General features: G+C 47.4%; 1 protein-coding gene across 8 annotated transcripts in view; it reads right to left on the reverse strand.

The window, feature by feature from the left end:
• The window catches only part of EVA1C (eva-1 homolog C), an 87,420-nt gene that overhangs the window by 39,657 nt on the left and 27,027 nt on the right, over nt 1-20,736 (reverse strand). For 6 of the 8 annotated variants that reach the window (XM_074326064.1, XM_074326071.1, XM_074326086.1 and 3 more), the window contains exons 2-4: nt 17,107-17,303; nt 13,701-13,824; nt 8,214-8,366 (exon numbers count right to left, since the gene is read on the reverse strand). In XM_074326064.1, coding sequence (XP_074182165.1) covers nt 8,214-8,366; nt 13,701-13,824; nt 17,107-17,303 — 474 coding nt within the window. The remainder of the gene's footprint in view (nt 1-8,213; nt 8,367-13,700; nt 13,825-17,106; nt 17,304-20,736) is intronic. The other 2 variants (XM_019730179.2, XM_074326096.1) reach the window with 2 other exon arrangements.

Raw genomic sequence — 20,736 nt, forward strand, 5'->3', positions numbered from 1 at the left:
AACATCCTTCTAGTCACTTTTCTGTGTGTAAATGTCCTTCTTCCTCAATGGAATCATGTATATATCACATTGTGTGGTACTTTTTTCCTGTTTATTCAAATCCTTGTGAAAATTTTAACATTTTAAAGAGATACATAGTTTTCATTTTATGGATGTACCAGCTTTATTTACAATACCCTATTGGCAGACATTCAGATGATTTCTGTTTTTTAATATTATAAACAGTTCTATAATTGCAACCTCCTTAGGGCTAAATATTTGTACACAATCATGATAGTTTCCATATGAATTCTTAGAAGTAGATTGCTTTGTGAAAGGGTATTCCAAATAATAAGGCTTTTGATACATAATGCCAAACTGTTATCCAAAGAAGTAATACTAATTCACATTCCTACCAGAATTATACGAGAGTGCCTTAGAAATCTTCGGTTTTCTTAAGATGTGCCTGACCATATTTTTTAAGGCTAACAGAGGCAGGAAAAGAACAAAACAAAACAAAACAACTCCCATTTATAAGACCCCAACCCTCTCTGACCCAGGAGGTCTTGTGACCAGCGTGATTTACAGAGCCACATTTTGCCCTCTGCAGTTACTCTAGGAGTGAAAGAATTTGTCTTGGTGAGAGTGAAAGAACCCACAGTAAACGAGTTTTCAGCAAGAGGCCCCAGGTCATTCAGGTCTGACTCAGGTCTGACCTGAGCTCTGAACCATTGTTGACACTGAGCTCAGAACCATTGTAGGATTTTTTAAAAAAGTGATTATTTCCCTCCCAGGCTGATTTTGTTTGCACCCTTTCTTCCTGGCAAACTACCCTTTACCCAATACATGTGATAACAAGATATTCAACCATTTAATTTTTATTTTTTTGGCTACTTTTTAACACTGAAACTGAAGTTAATCGCTCTTTGCAACCTGTGCTTACTTAGATAATTAGGCTGACTGCTCTTAAGTGACTGTTTTGGCAATGGGAGCTCCTGGCACCTAGATCTTTGGCTGAAAAGCCCAGGCCTGCCCACACTTGGCTTTGGGATGGCCTTAGCCCAGCCTTTGAGGCCCATTGGGTGGTTTTTCTTATTCTCTTATTAAGAAAATAGTAGGATCCCAGGAGTCCACCCAGAAAACATAACTGCAGCAGGAAATGTCATGTCACAGTAGATGCCCAGCCAGGGGATCTTTCTGAGGCCCTGCTTCCTGCAGTTCATGCCACGGTCTGTAGAAAGCTCACTACCTTCTGTGTGGTTTCACTGGTGTACCTTTGGGACCAGCAAAGAACAATCACTTTCATGCCTTCCTTTCAGTTTTTCTTCCCCTAGATGAGATGTAAGTTCTGATGGATCTGACTTGCTAGATCTTTCAGAAATAGCTTTGGGTCAGCACCTTCAAGATAAGATACCAGATCTATGTTTGAACCTGCGTGGCAGTAAGATGTCATTTTTCAAAGATGGCCTCACAGCTGGCTTGGTCATCAGTCTTGTGTGTCTTCCCTTTTATTTCCTAGTTGTGATTACCAGCCTTTGTTTTGGTTGGCCAGGGTTGCCACAACAAGTACCACGAATGGGGTGGCTAAACAACAGCAATGTATTTCCTCTCAGTTCTGGAGGCTAGAAGTTAGCAGGTTTGGTGCGTCCTGAGGCCTCTCTCCTTGGTTTGCTGGTGGCCATCCTCTTCCTGGGTCTTCTCATGATCTTCCATGTGTGTAACTATGTCCTAATTTCCTCTTTTTATATAAGGTCACCAGTCATATTGGATTAGTGCCCAGATGACCTAAATTTAACTTAGTCACCTCTTTAAAAACCCTGTCTTCAAATACAGTCCCATTCTGATGTACAGGAGGTAAGGACTTCAACATAGGAATTTTTGGGGGACACAGTTCAGCACGTAACAGCTTTCAAGATGGCTCACCTTCTGGAATTCATATTTTTGTGCCGTCTCCTACCACAAGGAATCAGAGCTGGTCTGTGTGACCCATACAGTAAGTTGGAGGTGATGGCTGCGGCTTCCACTCATGCTTTAGCATCACTTACTCTGGGAGGAGCCAGCTGCCATGTCCTGAAGACACTCAGGAGACCCATGTGGGGAGAACCGGGGCCTTCTGCCAGCAACCAGCAACAACTTGCCCACCACACGAGTGAGTCATCTTAAAAGTCCAGCCTTCAGAGCCAACGTCTCAGCTGCAACCTCACGAGATTCCATGAGACGTTAACCAAGAACTGCCCAACTAAGGTACCCCTGAATTCCTGCCCCACAGAAACCATACTCATTTTTGCTTTTAGTCATTATATTTTGGGGTATTTCACTACATAGCAATAGAAAACAAATACACATTTTGATACTTGGAAGTGGGTTGCTAGGGTAACAAAACCCTAAAATCTGGGAGAGGCTTTGGGGCTGGGCAGTGGCATAAGTTGGGAAGTTCTGGAGGAGACTGACAGTGAAAGTCTAAGGGCTTTGAAGAGAAGCCCAGCTTCGGTGACCTTTGCACCCTGAGGCCAAGCACATCTTCACTGTAGAACTTCCCAACTTGAACCGTGAATGGACACAGGTACGCTGGAGGCCCCCAGGCTTCCCTTAGCTCTTGATTTTGGCATTGAGCAGTGCCTCCCTTTAAGGCCACAGTGACATAAAAATATATAATTTCCTGTTTGTGATGATGGGGAAAAGGCCAGGAAACACTATTCAAGGTCAGGGTGTGGTGGGTGACCAAGGCCTCACCATGGCCTCGCCTGCCCTGATGCATTCCAGATGGACCAGCCTGGGGCATCGCACAAGAATACAAAGGCTCTGCCCGCCCTCCTCTAGGCCCAGACGTGGAGGCCTTGCTGTGGGCACCCTTACATCCCTGGGAATGTCCAGTAAGAGCTTAGGTTCCACTAGGGGAGATTCTGAGAGCCAGGCTCAGGCATCCCTGAGGATGCTTACGGAAGCATGATGGTGTCACACCATGAACTTGAGGTGGCGGGGTGGGGGAGGTTGGGGGGGTCATGTGTACATGCCCTGACTTCCACCAAGGGCGTTCCCCTTCCACTGCCACTCAGACCCTTCTTCTTGAACTTACTCAACAGATAAAGTACATAGAATCAAATAATTAATCAGCCTTATATAACAAACCAAACTGTAAGTTCAGAAAAAAGTATACTGTGGGGTGGGATATTCATAGCAGAAAAAAAACACATAAAGGCGTCATATCTCTGCTCTGTCACAAGCTCATAAAAATTTATGAAGAAAATAAAAATCCCAGCAGAAAAAAGGACAAAAGCTAAAGACACAATATCAAATACAATAACCACAAAAACATGGGGAAATGTTCAAGGTTATTAACGTTCAAAGAAAGGCGAATAAAAGAATATCCAGAAAGACCATTTTATACCTATTAAATTGGAAGCATGCAGAACAACCATACACAATGCTGCCAAAGTTGCAGGGAAACCCACAGTTGTATATCACTGTTTACACTTATAAATTGGTACAAAAGGTGCAAAAAGGTTTTGGAAAGAACCCTGGTGATAATACATATGAAGAATTGTAAATATGCCCATGATCGCTTTTGGTATAAGCCGTCTGGGAATTTATCCCAAGGAAATAATCCAGAAGAAAGAAAAAACTACAAGCACAAGTTCATTGTACATTATTTGTAATATTTGAAAATTAGAAACAGTGAAATAATCCAGTATTCGGGAATGACTAAGTATATAATGTACTATAATATATCCCTTTAACAAGTTATTAGCAAGTGATGGACATGGTTAGGGTTTTGTTGGCCACAAGGAAGAACACCCATTGTATAAAGTTAAAGCAATAAAAGTAAAGTTCAAATGGATCGGCTTTAGAATTGCCATCATGTAAAATTGTCCTGTGTTCACACACTATAGAAGAGATGGTGAAAAATGAAAACTTGGAACTTGGACATGGAAGAGATCTTGAAAAATAAAACTCCTTCCACTGGGTGGGTAAAATTTGTGGCAGAATCTTTTTCTTATTTCTGTTAAATGTTATTACGGTGCTTGTGCAACAATAAGTCATCATAATAATCATCTTTGAAAAAGAACTGGAAATGCACTCCCTCAGTATCTGAGTGCTAGATACCACCCAGGTGTGCTTCCTGACCACAGGGAGCTTCACCGAGGCCCCACTGGTCTTCACCACACGTGCTGGCGATGGGTACCCAGGCTCAGAAGCACATGGGGTTGCAGCGGACTTTAGCTTTTATACACAAGAGGCCAAGCCCACACATGACCTCTCAGAGGCCCACGGTGAGACCTGACCCTCGGCCCTTAGGCAACCATCCTGCCAAGTTTACGCCAGTGTCTGGGGCTAGGAATAAATAGCCCTTCCCTTCTTCAAAGCGACGGGGCTGAGCTGCAGTGGTAATGGGAACGTAGAGCAGACATCACACACTGGCAGCTCATGGCCCGGATGTGGCCTGTAAGCATGTTTTGTTTGGCTCACACAGTGTTTTAAAAGTTGGAACATTTCACATGAAAAAAAACAAACAAACAAAACGGATTTCCAGCATCTCATGAGAGGTTGGAAGCTGTGACAACACCAGGCCCACATTCCGGGCCGGCAACCATCCACCACAGAAGCCCAGTGGGGGCGCCTCACTAAGGAGGGGTTCTGATTCATTCATGCATCTCCAGATTCACATGGGCACCCACTCAGAGCCAAACACTGGTCTCGTTGCTGGGAAATCCACAGGAAAGAGACAGACACAGTCTCTGCAGTGCTTACCCCCTCTCCCCCTGAGAGAGAGACCACATGCACAGAAATGACTGTTTCCAGGCTATGAAGACAATCAAACAGGAGGACAGCTCGAGAGGGACTGCAGGATGAGGAGCCTGCTGGCAGGGTGCCCTGGGGAACCTCTCTGAGGTGACATCTGAGTTGATTCCCGAATGATGGGATAGAGCGATGGAGCTAGCCATGCAAAGATGTGGGTGAGAACATTCCAGGCCAAAGGAAGGGCTCTAGGGGATGGGCGAGCATGGAGTAATCCAGAGGTAGTGAGGGAGGAGAAAGAGGCAAGACCACAGCTGGGAGAGTGGATTTATTCTAATTATGATGGGCAAAGTGGAGAGCTTTAAGTAGGGGGTGAAGTGATCTGACTTAAATAAAATCTCCCTGGCTGCTCAGTGAAGAAGGGACTAAGGGAAAGGAGGGAACTAGGGAGAGGGAAGGCCGGAGACCAGTCAGGAGGTGACTCGGATGGTCCAGGTCAGAGATGCCCAGAGTGGGCTAGGAGCAAAGTGGCTGCATTTGAGATACATCGTTGGGGGAGAGCCCAGTGGACTTGCTGAGCAAGTGGATGGGTAGCTGGTGGGAGACAGGACGTCAAAAGAGTGTGTTTTTCAGGTGGGTGATATTAAAATGTGGTTATACAGAGAGATCAGTTGATGATTTGGGGGGATCAACATGTCAAGTGCAGTTTAAAACCTTCACGCACAGTTTACCTGGGCCAAAGAGTGAACAATTTCTTAGGATCCAGAACATGTATCAGCAGGGGCAGCCAATGGTCTGTATTTACGCAGGCATGCATGATTCTGGCCTTCAATGCTAACCTGAGAGGTGAGCCAGAGTCTTTGCTTCCGTGGGAAACTGGGAGGTGAGATGAACTGGGCACCCTCAAGATGATGAGATGAACTCAAGGGCCCTTTCATTTTTGCTTTGAGCCTCTTCCCACTGAGAGCACAGGGCCCGAGGACCCTGGCATTTGGTTCATGAACTCAAAGAAGAGCGTGATCCTTAACCTCACAAGTACTCAAGGGGCAACGGACAGCAGCACTTGACTGACAGGCGGGAAGGGAGGGGAGAGGGACGAGCAGGTTGTCGTTGCCATGTGACTTTGCCAGGGCTTAAGCTTTTAAAGCTGAACAGCTAAGCAAGGGGCACAGTCTTCCCTTCACTGACCTTTCCTGTGTCAACAAGGGTTATTCATGGCATTAGAGAAGCTGGCTGACCTAAGGATTCTTCAAATTCTACAGAAACCGGTCCCTCAGCCATGGTGTCTGCTAACATTTTCTTTGGCTGATTACTTTTCCCTTTAAACCTAATGCCCATCCAACTTCGCAGAGACGTAAGGCAGTGGTCTACTGAATGTAAAGCATCCAGCCTACAGATGGACCTACTTGGCCTACCAAGTCTGTCCGCTCAAAAGAACAGCTAAAATCAATGCTACTTATTGCCACCTCCCAAAACACAGGCAGCTAAGTTAGATTCAGTAAGCCTGAAAAATGGCGTGCTTCATCCCAATATGTAGAAGTAGAGTCCCTTTTTGCAGAAAGAGGTCAGATCAGCAAGGGTACCTCATCGAGCTGAGGAGACTACGTAATATGGGGAGCCCAGAAGGGCCATAAGCAAATGTGCCTTTTAGAAGGCTGCCTCCGGCCACCCTGGTGAGAAAGGCAAGCCTGGGAGCAGGGAGACTCCTGCAGTGACCAGCCAATGGCACCTTGACCTAACACAGTGGTAGGAACAAGGGAGGAGGGGGTGGAGACGTTCTGAACACACCAGATGTTATATGGGAACAGAATTTCAGAACTCACAGGGCACTCACTGGGGCAGGGGGCAGAGGGTGGTGCCATTGATAGTTAAGAAGGAGCCACCAGCACAAGGCATATCTGCTCCACTTGGCAGCCGAGCTTATTAAGACAGGAGCCCTCTCCCCCAGATCTAATGAAATGCAGCTGGATGCCCATGTTGGTCTGTCTTTGTGTGTGGTCTTCCAGGGCTGCCTTTCAAAAGACCCTCCGCCATCCTGACAGAAGGGCCTTCCTTCCCAGCACGTTGGGCGGGGGACCTGGGTGGCACATGTGCCTTGTGAACTCCCTTTTTGTTCTCTCTTGAGTCTCGCCTGAGAGTCTGCTTGTGTGGTGAGGTCACTTTATACTCTTTTCTTTTTTTCAGATCCAAGATATTACTTATGCATGAATTTCATTTTAAAATTAATGTTTAATTTCATAAGGGATCCATGAGTACATTGTAGCAATTTAATACATTAAAGAGCTCATTTTAGATTTTGATGAATTAAGTTTAACTCCTTGGGCTGTTTCACAGAAGGGCCTGTTCTCTCTGGTAAGATGGAGGGTAGTGTGTTTTACCATCACAGATCGGGGGGTGTGATGGTTAATTTTATGTGTCAATTTAGTTAGGCTATAGCTCCCAGTGGTTTGGTTAAACACCAGTCTAGATGTTGTTGTGAAGGTATTTTTAAGATACGACTAACATCTAAATCAGTAGCCTCTGAGTAAAGCAGATTATCCTCCATCGCATGGGTGGGCCTTGACCAATCAGTTGAAGGCCTTGACAGCAAAGACTGAGCTTTTTCCGAAAAAAGGAATTTTTCTCAAGGCTGCAAACAGAAATTCTGCCTGCAGTTTCCAGAGTGCTGCCCTGTGGGATTCAGACTCAAGAGGGAACATCAAGTCTTACCTGAGTTTCCAGCCTGCCACCCTGCCCTATAGATTTCAGACTTGCTAGCTACCACAATCATGTGAGCCAACCCCTTGAAATCAACTCTTTCCCTATATATAGGATATTTGGTTCTGTTTCTCTGGAGAACCTTGACTCATAATAATAATATTGGCTGACTTACGCTGATGGATGGAGCTTTCAGGCCTGCATCCTGGCCATCATCTCTTAGGTCTGAACTGCAGACTTCTAAGCAGGATGACTCGCTGAGCTCTTCTCGACACTGAACACGGCCTTGGGGCCTCACACTGGCTCTTCTCTCTACCTGGACAACTTCCCCTGGTGTCTGCAGCCTCTCCTCCTTCAAGTCTCTGCTCCACGTGCCCGTCAGTCCACAACACTGTGGCTCTCTGCAGCACACCCCTGCCTCCCCATCTCCCTTCCCTCCTGTGCTGGTCCCCTTAGCACTTATCTGCACCTGACCTATGAAATATTAGCTCGTCTATTATCTGTTTTCTCATCGCTTCCCCATCCACTGTTGGAAGATCAGCTCCATGTAGACTCCGTGTTGGTCACTGAATACTCCCCCACGCCTAGAACAGGGCCATGCATACAGCAGGTGCTCAATCACTACTCATTGTGGAATGACTGAACAATGGACGGATTCAGGAATGCGGGGCAGGCGCAGGCCCAACGTGGCGGGTGGTTCCTCCCAGCACTCAACTTTCCCGCTAATTCCCTTCCCTGGGGAGCCAGCGCCCTAATCCACTCAGACAGCACCCTGATGATAGCCACATGAAGACACGTACCAAACTGGGGCAGCCACTCTGCTTCTGAGGTGCAGATGTCCCTCTCCTGGGTCTTCCTGCCGTAGGTCGCGGAGTAGATGTTGAGAAACTTGGACTCGTGGCAGTGCAGTTTCAGCTCTTGGTCCTCACACACGGTTTTGTTTTTCAATTCATCTGAAGCAGAAACAAAAATTGGCAGCACCATCAGCTTCCCTCAGAAGGAACCAGTGACTGTAGCTCAAGTCTGGTGCAGGCTGATCCCAGGGCCCTGACACAGCTCGGACCAAAGTTTTAAAATTGTCATTTGTGGCCCATTCATGGGTCGTGAAATCAGTGTAGTGAACTGTGACCAGCAATTTTAGACAATAAATAATAGTTCAGAAAGCATCACAGTGCATCACACAAGTAAGGACAAACACCATTTTATAATTTAAAAGATTTTTGTTTTCAGTTGTGTCTGCATTATGTTGGGCCAAAATGTAGACTGTCTTCCTTTCCTTGGGCTGCAATCAAACCAAACTGAAAGCCCCACCTGAAGGCTTACAGGGAGGTGTGAGCAGCAAACATTAGTGGCTGGTGGGACCTTTGGATCCTGGAATTCATGAAGCTTACTTAAAGCCCCAAACTTAAAACATGGAAGAAAATAATTTCCAAATATAAATCACACTTTCCTGTAACGTGTAAATTCCCATGCCTTCCTCCCCCGAACAGAGAAGTCGCAGTGAGGCCAACCTTTGGGGCGGCACAAAGGAAAATGTCTTAGGCTCTCCAGATTACCATCAGCTCTGGCGCTGGCAAACCTTGGCACTGTTCTTTAATAGACGATGATGGGGACACTCAAGATTAATGAAAGGTGCAGAGCAGAAACCAGGTTACAAACGCTTGCAAAACCCACAGCTCTCTAGTATCCAAACATACACGAGGAACCAGCAGAAGAGGGAAAAGGTAGTCAGTGACTAAGGCGATGTGTAGAATGCCCTTTACCCACTAACTGGAATCTTAATGTGACAGTTTAAACTCAGAGCCAAGAAAAGTTCTGCTTTCTTTTTCTAAATGAAAAGAACACTGAGTCTGACCCTGACATCGGAGGGTTCCTTTGGGTGAGTCATATCCGCACTGGTAAGAGTTAGTTCTCCAGGGTTTTTTACGAGTAAACGCTATATCCTACCAACACCGAAATATTGCCTGACTTCAAAGGCCGGGAAGGAATGATGGCCTTTGGTGCAGCACAGAGGGTGTGGGTAGACACACCAAAAGAGCTCCAGCGCCCTCCCACCTAGGAGAATACCAAAAAATGCTAAGAATGTTTCCCAGGGGCACAGCGCGCCAAAAAGGAGGACGGGACAAGGCAGATGAAAACCAAGCCTGATCTCCGCAAACTGGGCACTTGGAACAGGAATGGCTTCTTTCTTTCTTTTTCTTCCTTCCTTTCTTTTTTTTCTCTATCTGAATTTGTTTTGTAATTATAAGAGTTTTCTTTTCTTAAGGCATGTCATGAAATGCATTTATTAGCCCCCATCTCTCTGATGGATTAAAGCCCATTCATTAAAAGTAGCCTTGATACCAGCCAACCTCACCCAGAGTAACTCAACACCCACGGGCAAGGCCTCCAGTGATCTGTCCCCAGATTATGGGCAAATCATCTCTTGGAACCGAGGGGCTGGGAGTGTCACATTACAGGCTTGGGGTTACTGTTGTGTCATGTTGAGTCACTTGGTTCCTTGGGAATGTGCTAATTCACGGTCACCTAAGAGTGACATTTCTGGGTTCTAAAAACAATGAGACGACTAACTTAATGGCTATTTTTCTTAGAGAACTAGAATTTGTTTTAGGGCTGGATTAGAGTGCTCAATGGGCTCAGATGGGAAAAGGTGTGGGCAGCTTTCCAGAAGTGAGTCTCCAACACCCCCGTGGATTTCGATGGGGAGAGTGACAGAAGCCTGGGTGAAGGTAGAGCCACAACTCTGCTGAAAGGACAACAGTATCAAATTCTCCCCGCTAATTCTCCCAGTCAGAGGGCAATGTGTGTGATTCATTCTTTTTTAATAATGCATACACGCATTTGCATAGCAGCAGTGGTCTTTCGAGGACGGGCAGGGGAGAGCCATCTGCCATGACGAGAAGATGTTGTTACCGGCATTATTTACAATTGCCAGTGCATGGCGTTTTTAACACATAGACAGATACTGAATCACTTTTATTGTGTTTTTAAATTCTCTAAAGACAGTGCGCCCTGCTATTGCCTACACCCAGGGCAGACTATACCCCACCCCTCCAACCATCACTGCCTTTCTGTCATTCAGATCTTTAGCAAGAATTACTTTCATCTGCATATTGGAATAATAGCTACCAATGACTGAGCTCACCTTCATGACAGTTCCTGTGCTAAGCGTTTTACATACAGCACTGTATTTTTACAATCTTCACAGCATGATGGCCCTAATGCAGAAAGTGCATTATTTTCCTTTTGCCCTTGAGTTGGGAGCCTCAGAAAGTTTTTATACGCTGCCCAAGGTCACACAACTGCTACACCGCAGACAGAACTGTGAACCCAGAGCTGCCTAAATCCAAAACCTCACTGAAGGCAAAATTCTCTAAAGGGATGAGATTTAGGGAGGAGGTAAAGCACAATGTACTCTCAGGGAAAAGAAGGTTCTAGTGAAGACTGCTGATAGAACGGCTCTCCAAAAAACAAACCTACGAACAAGCCCTGACTGGTAGCACCTGCCAATTTCCCTGGTGTAACTATTCCCATCATGGCAGATTTCAAAGCATCCAGGCAGAGCTGGGAAGAGATGCACAAAACAAGAGCTGTCTCTACACACCCCTGGGTGCAGCCATAGAGCCTTTGGACAGAGTGTCATGCAGGTGCTGGAACTGGGACATGAAGAAGAGTCTCAGGAGGTGAGAGGGCTGCAGAAAAAGAGGCAGGCGAGTGTAGGCAAAGGCTCACTTCCACCGCTATTGCGTTGTAGCAATAGAAGCTGTCACCCAAACCGCAGTGCCTCGGGTCACCAATGTCCAGGTTACACAAGGTATGTTTGTGTCCCCCTGAAACCATATGTTGAAATCTTAATGCCCAAAGTGATATTAAGAGGTGACGCCTTTGGGAGACGCTTAGGTCGTGAAGGTGGAGTCTCATGAGTGGAATTACTGCCCTCATAAAAGAGGTCTGAGAAAGCGCCCTTGACCTTCCGCCACGTGTGGTTAGAGTGAAAAGACAGCCCTCTATGGAGAGTGGGCCGACACTGGATCTGCATCTTGATCTTGAACTTCCAAGCCTCCAGAACTGAGAAAAATACATTTCTGTTGATTATAAGCCACCTAGTTTATGGTGTTTTGCTATAGCAGTTAGAATGGACTAAGGCACAGCCTTTGCCCTTGTAATCTGTTATACATGGCGCAGCCAGAAGGGGCTATACAACCCCATGTGAGCACCCTCCCTGCTTAAATGCTGTCCTAAGATCGTCCAGCTCCTTCCCTGGCCGTCAGGGCCTGGGGTCCCGCTCCAGCACTCTGGCCGGTGCTCTTGCTGGCTCCCTCCGGCCACAGGTTTCTGGAAGGACTGATTTTTCTGTGCCCCAACCCCCACACCTGTAGTTCTCAGCTCCATCATCACTTGCCTGTTCAGGGAAAGCCTTCCCTGAACCCCTGCCTGTGGACTCCTCCTCTGAGCTACTTGTGAAATACCAAGCCGGGACCCCCCCCCCCACCTCAGAAGCCCTTCATGCATATATTTGCGTGATTCCACAGTGAGCATCAAGCCCCCAACTAGACTGTAAGATCTGGCTACTTAGGATGGGCCACCTGTGTTTCCCCAGAGCCGAGCATAGTACCTGGCCTCTGCTAGGTGAACGTGGAGCAAATGCTCTATCAACATGGACTGAGTACCAACTATGAGGGGTCATGATGGTGAACGACAGGGGCCTACCCTTATGATGCTTACGTTCTGGTGTGTGTGCGTGTGTGTGTGATAATATTTATGTCACAAAGACATAAGGTAAATGCACATGGTAATGCTGCCCTAAAGAAAATAAAACAGGATGCTGTCGTAAAGAGGGACGGCAGGGCATGGGGCAGGGCATGGTGTCTTCTTTAGATTTTTTTTTGATCTGAGACTGTCTCTCTGGAGAAAGGTGATATTTGGCCTAGAACCTAAACAAAGAGAAGTAACTGGCTAACTGAAGATCTCAGTCAATGCTTGCTAGGTGAAGGAGCATTGGAAACTGCCCAAAATAGAACCGCCATCCAGAAAGCCTCTGCAAGATGTGAGTTCTCTTCATATCCCACCTGGCCCCACACCTGTGCACAGTAGGTGCTTCATACGTGCTCGCTGCAATGAAATTAGTGGAGACCTAACTGTACACTGCGGTAAGAAGTTTGTGGTCCAGCACTAACTTATTCGAGGTTCTGGCGATTTCTCAAGGGCCTTTTTATTTCTTTTAGACGCTGGTCCTTCCCGACTTTTTAGCATGAAAAATTTCCAACATATAGAAAATGTGAGAGAGTATCACAATAAATGATCACATTCCCACCACCTACATTTTTCCAACTGCTAACATTTTGAGCAGGGGCTGCTTTAAAAAGTGTTATCTTTTTCACGATAGAAGGAGCGTGGGAGGGAAAGAAAAGGCAAAGCAAAGGACAGTCGAGGGCGTGGCCAGGGGCGTGGTCAGTTTTGAGATTCAACAGTGGGAGGGAGGGATCTGACCACTAAGAACAGGGAGATCTAGAAGTGATTTTTCTGAGTCTTTTGAAGGGGACAGGGGTTGATGAAAATTCCTGAGCAGAGGGCAGCTGGGTAGACTGTTCTGCAAAGTTCAGACCTGCGTGTGGGTGTTTGTGATTGTGTGTATGTAGGCGTGAGTATATTGTGAATACATGTGTGACAGAGCGCATGTGTATAATTAGGATGTAAGGGTGTGATATTATGTATATGTGACTGTCTATGTGTGTGCATTGTGAGTGTGGGATAGTGTGAGGTGTGTGCAAGTGGATGTACGTGTGGGTGTATGTGTGAGTGAGTGCAAATGTGTGTTTGAATGCACAGTAGGATGCCATGTCACAAAGACCTGAAACCATGGGCTCAGGAGGCAGCTGTGCCATTGGCCCTCTGAGAAGAACCAGCTGCCCGTCAGCTGGGGGTGGGCTTCGTAACATGACTTCCTGACAAGGAGAACTGATCGCTCATTTTGATGAGAAGCGATTGCAGTCTCCTGGCCACCCCGATAGCTTTAGCATTAGTACAACTGAGCTTTACATGTTAGGAAGGATTTTAAAAATTCAGGCATTTGTAAGAATGCACAAGAATACATATGTGTGTGAGCACACACACATTCACACACACTCAAATACACATAAACTAAAAAAAACGGGGAGGATGGGGCACTCCTATTCACAAGTGTTTCAAAGGTGGACGAACACCGACTGGCAGAGCTTTTGTCAGGGGTTTGAATGAAGTAGGGAACCCACACCCCAAACACACTGACCCCCTCAGCAGTTACTTACTAGGTTGGCATTTAAAGGAGACCAGGAGGTATTTACTGCTTCCTGGACAAAGGTCAGGTCCAAATACACGGCTATTGACCAGGAGGTGGCAGGCCCGCTGGTTCTGGCATTCGTCCAACACCTTCTAAAATGAGGGGGTAGAAAAGGGACAGGCTTGTAAACCACACTCAGTGTCTGCGAGACCCCACACCTGGGCTGCTCTGGGCTCTGTGAAGGAGGGACACCTGTCTGCCTGGCCTGGCGCTCACCCAGAAAACCTCTGTGCTGCTATGAGCTGTGTCTGAGAGGAAAGCACGCACTCGTGGGTGATCAGCTTGGTTCCCTGTCCCCTGTCTTTTCCTGAAGAAGAAACATGATCCAGCAGGTGCCAGACCCCCATCAGAAAACCCACTTACAATTCATCTCAACTGGAAACAACACTGATAGTTTTGTCACAAGTGCCGCACCATGGAGGCTCCAGAGGACATGAGCAAGATCAGTGTGTGGAGTCCCCTTCTGGGAAGGATCCCCTGGCTTTAAAGCTGAGAGAGCTCTGTGGAGACCAGGTATCAGAGTCATAGCCCTTCATCCTTAGAAACAGCCCCACACAGGCCACAGGAGATCTCAGCATGTGGGGAGGCCTTGGAGACCCAGACGCAAACACAGGCCAACAAATAAAAACCAAAAAGCTGATTCCCAGCCTCAAGGGCATGGAACCCACTTCTCCATGGAGCAGTTTTTTTAGTTGAATACTCAGGCTCTCTGTCGAGCATTTGACTTAAAGGCTTTCCTTCAAATCTCTCTCTTTTTCCTGATGTTTTTTCCCAGACAACTCACTCTTTTGTGAATGAGTCTGTCCTGTGGATGCTCATGGAGACCTTACACCCGTCACAGAAAGCCCCAGCACCTCACTGCTGATCTTCTAGTTCCCAGCTCCCCAATGGAACCAGTCTGGCCCATGACAAACACAAGGTCTAAAGGACAATGAAAGTGTTCTCAAGAACCCACTTATTACGGTTGGACTGAATAGAACACAGATTCACGCACACGTCTGAGTGGCCATGTTCTCATAGTAGCTCACAGAATATCTCTGTGAAGGATGCTGACCCTACAGGTCTCACCCATCGCCTCAGGGACCCAGCATAATATACCCCATCTCCCTGGGCATAAAATCAGGAAAAATGCCCAGGGAGATTCCAAGGACCCCCAAATGACAGAGCACATTGTCATGACCAAGGGTCATCATGAAATGACTCAGCCCTTGGAGGGCTCTATGCGTTACAACTACAGAATGGGACTTGGGCTGGCCGGTTTCTCAATTGTGTTACAGCTGAGAAATGCAGACAGGGGACTTCCTGTTGACATTCAGTCATGGGTTGGAGCAGCTGAGGTGCTCCTGTGTGGACGTCAACCTGTTCTTATGTCAACCTGTTCTCTCCCCACCTGAAGCAGCTTTGGTCTGAGGAACCCCTTGCCTCGGCTCCCAAATGCAGGTCCAAAGACACAAAGTAAAGGATCTCTTGATCTCTGGACGAAAGAGCAATACACAGGGATGTTTCTGGCAAACAAACCCTCGGAACATCAGAACTGTGTTCACAAATGCTCACCTGGCCTGGTGATGGGAGCACCCTCTTCCCTCAGGGCTGCCTGGCAGAGGCAGGCACCCTGTTGGAGGGTGAGGGGGTGGTGGCCATGGTTTGGAGCTCCAGGGTGCCAGGAGTTCATACTTTGACAGAACAGGCACTGTCACCCTGTTGGCGCTGGCCAACGTTCTTGTCATGCACCTAAGAGGGCAGCAGACAGCCAGGGTACCAGGGGTGGGTGGGCAGGGCAGTTGGGTGAAGAATGGGGCAAGCCAAGAGGGATATGGCTCCAGGAGTGGCACCTAAGGGGAAAGAATGGGAATAGGGTAGGCACGCAGGGAAGTAGCGGCAGCATGCCGTCTCTCCTCAGGGTACGGAAGCCATGTCCAGGGCTTTCATTCAAACACATTATTTTGGCTCCTCAGTTGGCATCTTTCCCAATCACATCACTGCCCAGATACTATGATGCTTGGAATGAAAGCCATGAACAGTGAGAGAAGTAGAGAAATCCTTACATTATCATACTATTTTTGCTTCTCCTCATTGGGCCTTAGGGAGAGCTACACAGCATTACAGCTAATTCCATTTCTCCTTAGTCCTCTTAGGAAATTTATCTTTACCCAGATTTCCTACGACTGACAGTCAAACTGACATCTAATATGCCACCTGCTCTACCCACCCTGACTTCAATGGATTCATATGGGACTTTGGAGGCACTAAAAGAATCCAAGGCCCAGGGACTCCGTGACGCTGGCCAACTAGTTAAAAACGTTGAGGGGACAGGGATAATGAAGTAGAACTTGCTCGAGCAGCTGAAAGCCATGAGTAATCTAAAATCATGTCTGCATTTTTTGTTTGGACCTCCTCCTCTACCAAATATTTCCCTAATGCCAACCACAAAAAGAATGACTCAGCCCACCCCACCCCACCCCCCCAAATCCCTGGTACTATCCATAGAAGGACGAGTCTGCAGAGGCTGCCCGAAGTAGCTCCAAACCAAAACAACATGATTGTCTACAGCCAGAGAAGCAAAACCACAAAAAACAAAAGACAACGATCAGTATTTCCCTTCGTCGAGTGCATTCTCAAAGACGGTGAGCGTGACCTCAGCTGTCTGCCTCACAGGGATCACTGTGGAGTCAACTAAAAAATCCACAGCCTTCCCTCGCTCGTGGGGCCCTGATGGGAGCTGTGGGCCTGGAGGTTGAAGGCTAACGCAATTATACTTGGTTCTACTTCAGCGAGGAGTCTGTCTGTGAATGCATTCGTTCGTACTGCAGGTGCAGTAAGGGAGCTCTCCAACAAGTAGGAATTCTGTTTAGACTTTCTTTGGTAAAGAATCCTTTTGAAAAACAAATAATAGCTAATCCTGCAATACTGGTGATTTGTATAAATTGGGATTTTCACAGATTGGATTGGCTATGAGTGAACTATGTAATCACAAGTATACAGAGATTGCCAAAAATATGTATACACATTTTAAGAAAGGAAAACTGTATTAAAATTGTAATATTCAATATATACCAATAACAAAAGATGAATACAAGTCACGTTTGACTTCTGCAATTACAAGAGGTGCTCAAAGTGGTTACCATCAGTGTCCAGACACTTCTGATTACGGAGAACTACTGCTTGAGCAATGTTGACCAAAGTGTCCACTTGTATACATTTTTTGGCACGTATGGTATATTGAGTATTACAATTTTAGTACAGTTTTTTTCCTTTCTTCAAATGTGTATACATTTTTCTGGCACCCTCTGACAGACAGACAAAGAGAGAGAGATGGAGAGAGAAAGAGAGAGAGAACCATTTTATCATCTTAAGACACCTACGAAAGGCAATACCTGCAACGTGGTGGATGCCGCACAGGTGGAGCTGTCTTCCCTCTGGGAGGCAGGCTGCTCGGTACCACATGCTCGGTAATCTTGCCCGTAAAATGCCGATTGGACACTTATTGTAGAATGCCGAGGGCACTGTAGATTCAAATGGTCCCCATCACAGGCATAGGCGGTGTGGTTCTGCAGGAGTTTGGTTAGGTAACCTGGAAAATATTCAGCCAGGTTACAAGAGGCCCAGGAACTCACCGCTCCACGGATTTCCAAGCGGGAGGACCTTGGCTCCCCCAGGAAGAAGCTGATCAGCGATCAGTCAGCAAGATGTGGGGCAGAGCTTCCCGAGCAGCTCTGTGGAGAGGATCCCAAACCTGTCTCGGGGTTGGGGCTGAAGGAGCAGATGTCAGTTTGCCTGTCTGGACTGGACTCCTTGGTCTGGGATGGCCTGTTGGACAGCTTGGCGGGGCTCTTTCCCTTCAGGAAGCACTGAGGGATTGGCCAGGAGCCAAGACATCCTGAAGCATCTCTGTAAAGCGGGAACCATTCCGTGTGGGTGTCCCTTGGGCATGTAAATGCCTGTCCTGGGGACACTTGTGTTCTTTGATCTCCCACTGGCTGGGCCAGGCCTTCCTGGAGTGAGGGGGCACCGTTTTATTTTAGAGAACCTCAGCCCTGGAGAGAAAAGCAGACAGGGCACCCGACACGGGCTGAGGGCCTGCTCTGCGGGCAGGGGGCAGGGGCATGGTGGGGCTCTGTGATGGGTCAAATAGTATCCCTCCCAAATTCATGTTCACCGGAGACCTCAGAATGTGACCATGTTTGGAAGTAGGACTGTTGCAGATGTAATTAGTTAAGATGAGGCCACCCCGGAGTAGGGAAGGTCTTTAATGCAACATGACGAGTGATCTGATGAGAAGAGACACGGAGAGAAGACGGCCATATGAAGACTGGAGTGATGGAGCCACAAACCGAGGAGGACTGGCAGCCATGAGAAGCTGGAAGAAGCAGGAAAGATTCTTCTCTAGAAGCTTCAGAGTCAGCATGACCTTTGATTTCAGACTTGAAGCCTCTGGTTCTGTGAGAGAATGAGTTCCTGTTGCTTTCAGTCACCCAAGTTTGTGGTCACTTGTTACAGCAGCCCCAGCAAACTAATACAGGCTCCCAACCCCAGCCTCCCTGGTGACTTGAGAAATCACCAGGCTGGATGGGCTGTGCTGGGCCCTGGGCTCTGAGAAGCTGGGCAGATGGCCTGGCAGATGTGGGCAGCCTGGACTGCTTCTCAGAAAGGAGGAAGGAAGGTTCCTCCGAAATGTGGATTCCTTTCCTCCTCCTCGCACCTCAGAAGGTCAATCGCAAGGCGGCTGGGAGAGGAGCCAGGGACTTTTTGGTGAGGTGTGTGGGAGATGAGTTTGGCAGCCCTCAGCCTTTGAGGAGGAGGAGGGGGTGGAGAGGAAGGCAGTTTCAGAACTCCCCAATTCCCACGCAGGAGGGCCATGCTTAAATTATTCCTGTTGAAGGTTTCAAAATCTTCTCAGAACCATAATTCTCGGCAATGGCACCCAGTCTAGCAGCCTGGGCTTCCCTGAAAGTCCCACAAGGGCTGAGACGGTCTGCTGTAGGGTAGTCACACTTGCCAAGGCACCGTGTTCGGAAGATGAAGTGCTCACTGGCCCGCTTGATCCAGACCTTAGCTCTCTCACTGCAACTCCCTTCCCCCACTCGAAGACCATCCTAAGAACGGCCAAGAAATCAGCCATCCGGAGTGAAGTTCACATAGAGAAGCAAAGTCTAGCGTGAGCAGCAAAACTGACATCAGGCAGCCGGCATGTGAGTCAGGGTCCTGCTCGTCGGAACAATGTCATTGCTCTCACTGTGTCTCCTGCCAGGCACCCAAAGAGGCCAGGCAGAGACGCCTCGGTGGTCAGTGGGCTGTGGGCCATTGTCTTCCTTCAGGACACACAGGTGGGTCCTAAGAAAGCCATGAGTTGTGAAAGTTCCAGCACCCTTTGGGGGACCTCAGCACCCTGTTATGGCCATACCAGGGAACTCAGAGTCACCCTGATACTGCCCCCAGGCCAGCACCCACTTCCAAGCTCCCTAGGCTGGGACTCCCATACTCGGGTCTCTTCAAATGCTCATTAAAACTTTTCGGTCCATCACCCCATCATTCACCAGGACCAGGCTGGATGACCAGCTGACTAAAATGTTCATTCTGGGAGCACGAATTTGGTTTCATGTTTTTGGTTTGTCCAAAAGGCCATGCGCTACTCCAACTAGACAGACATCATGATAAGGTCCTTGGGGTGGTGGAAACACAAGACAGAAGGGGCCTGGGTCATAGAGAGAAGAGCTGCCTGCTCCACAGACTGTTACACGACTGAGAAGGAAACCTCTGCTGGGTTTGGGCCATTACTTTTCTTCTATCTATTTGTCATATAGTCTGTCTCCAGTAAACAGGACTTGACCTCCATGGGACATTTACATCAAAACACAACATGCGTGCAGGGCAGTGGCCGAGCCCCCTGCCTTCCATCTTCATGTTCTGAGAGTGATATTCTGGAGGCAGAAGCTCAATGCAAAGAATGGACTAACTGGAGGTCTTTCAGGCCCTTTTGCACTCACGTGAGGGAGGGGAGACCCGCCCACCAATATGTCAGTCTTAACACTATGCCCACACAAAGAAGATTCTTCAGCAGTAAAACTTACTCTAGACTCAGTCCAATTCCTCCCTCAAACACTTATGCCTATGTCCAGACAAGGGAATACATTCAGCACTAAAATGAAATGAGCTATGAAGCCACAAAAAGACACAGCTTTACATGCATATTGCTACGTGTAGGAAGCCAGTCTGCAAAGGCTACATCCTGGATATTCCCAACTATATGACCTTCTGGAAAAGGCAAAACTATGGGGATGGTAAAAAGATCAGTGGTCGCCAGAGATTTGACGGGAAGGAGGGATGAACAGTGAGCCCAGAGGATGTTTAGGGCAGTGAAACTGTTCTGTGTGACACCGTAATGCTGGATACATGTCACGATACATTTGTCCAAACCCACAGAATGTGCAACACCAAGAGAGAACCCTCATGTAACCTATGGCCTCTGGGTAACAATCACGTATCAATATAGGCTCATTGCTTGTAACACAGGGACCACTCTGGGGAGGGGTGTTGATAGCAGGGGAACTGTGGGGGGCCAGGGGGTACGTGGAAATCTCTGAACTTGCTGCTCAATTTTGCTGTGAACCTAAAACTTCTCTAAAACAGAAAGTCTATTTAAAACAAAAAAATGAAAAACCACCTATGCCTCCCAGAGACAGCATTACCTGTGGAAGGAGAAGGGTTAGTGGCAGGGAAGGGACACGAGGGGGCATTCAGGTGAGTGGGCAAAGCTGTTTCTTGAGCCAAAGGGTGCATGCATGTTTTACTTTGTGAAAGTTCATCCACACTTAGGATCTGTGCCTTTTTTTTTTTTTTTTTTTTTTTTTTTTTATAGGTAGGAAAATAAAAATGTTTGTTTAAGAAAACCTTTACCTGCAGGTATCTGACCAAATACATTTAACCTAATAAAGTGCAGGCACTGAGGAGCCTATGGATGATTTATAGACCAAGGCGAGTTGTGGAACTTTCTTCTGTAGCTGGCC

The sequence above is a fragment of the Rhinolophus sinicus genome, linkage group LG01 (genome assembly GCF_036562045.2).
Source record: "Rhinolophus sinicus isolate RSC01 linkage group LG01, ASM3656204v1, whole genome shotgun sequence".
Taxonomy (NCBI): Eukaryota; Metazoa; Chordata; class Mammalia; order Chiroptera; family Rhinolophidae; genus Rhinolophus; species Rhinolophus sinicus.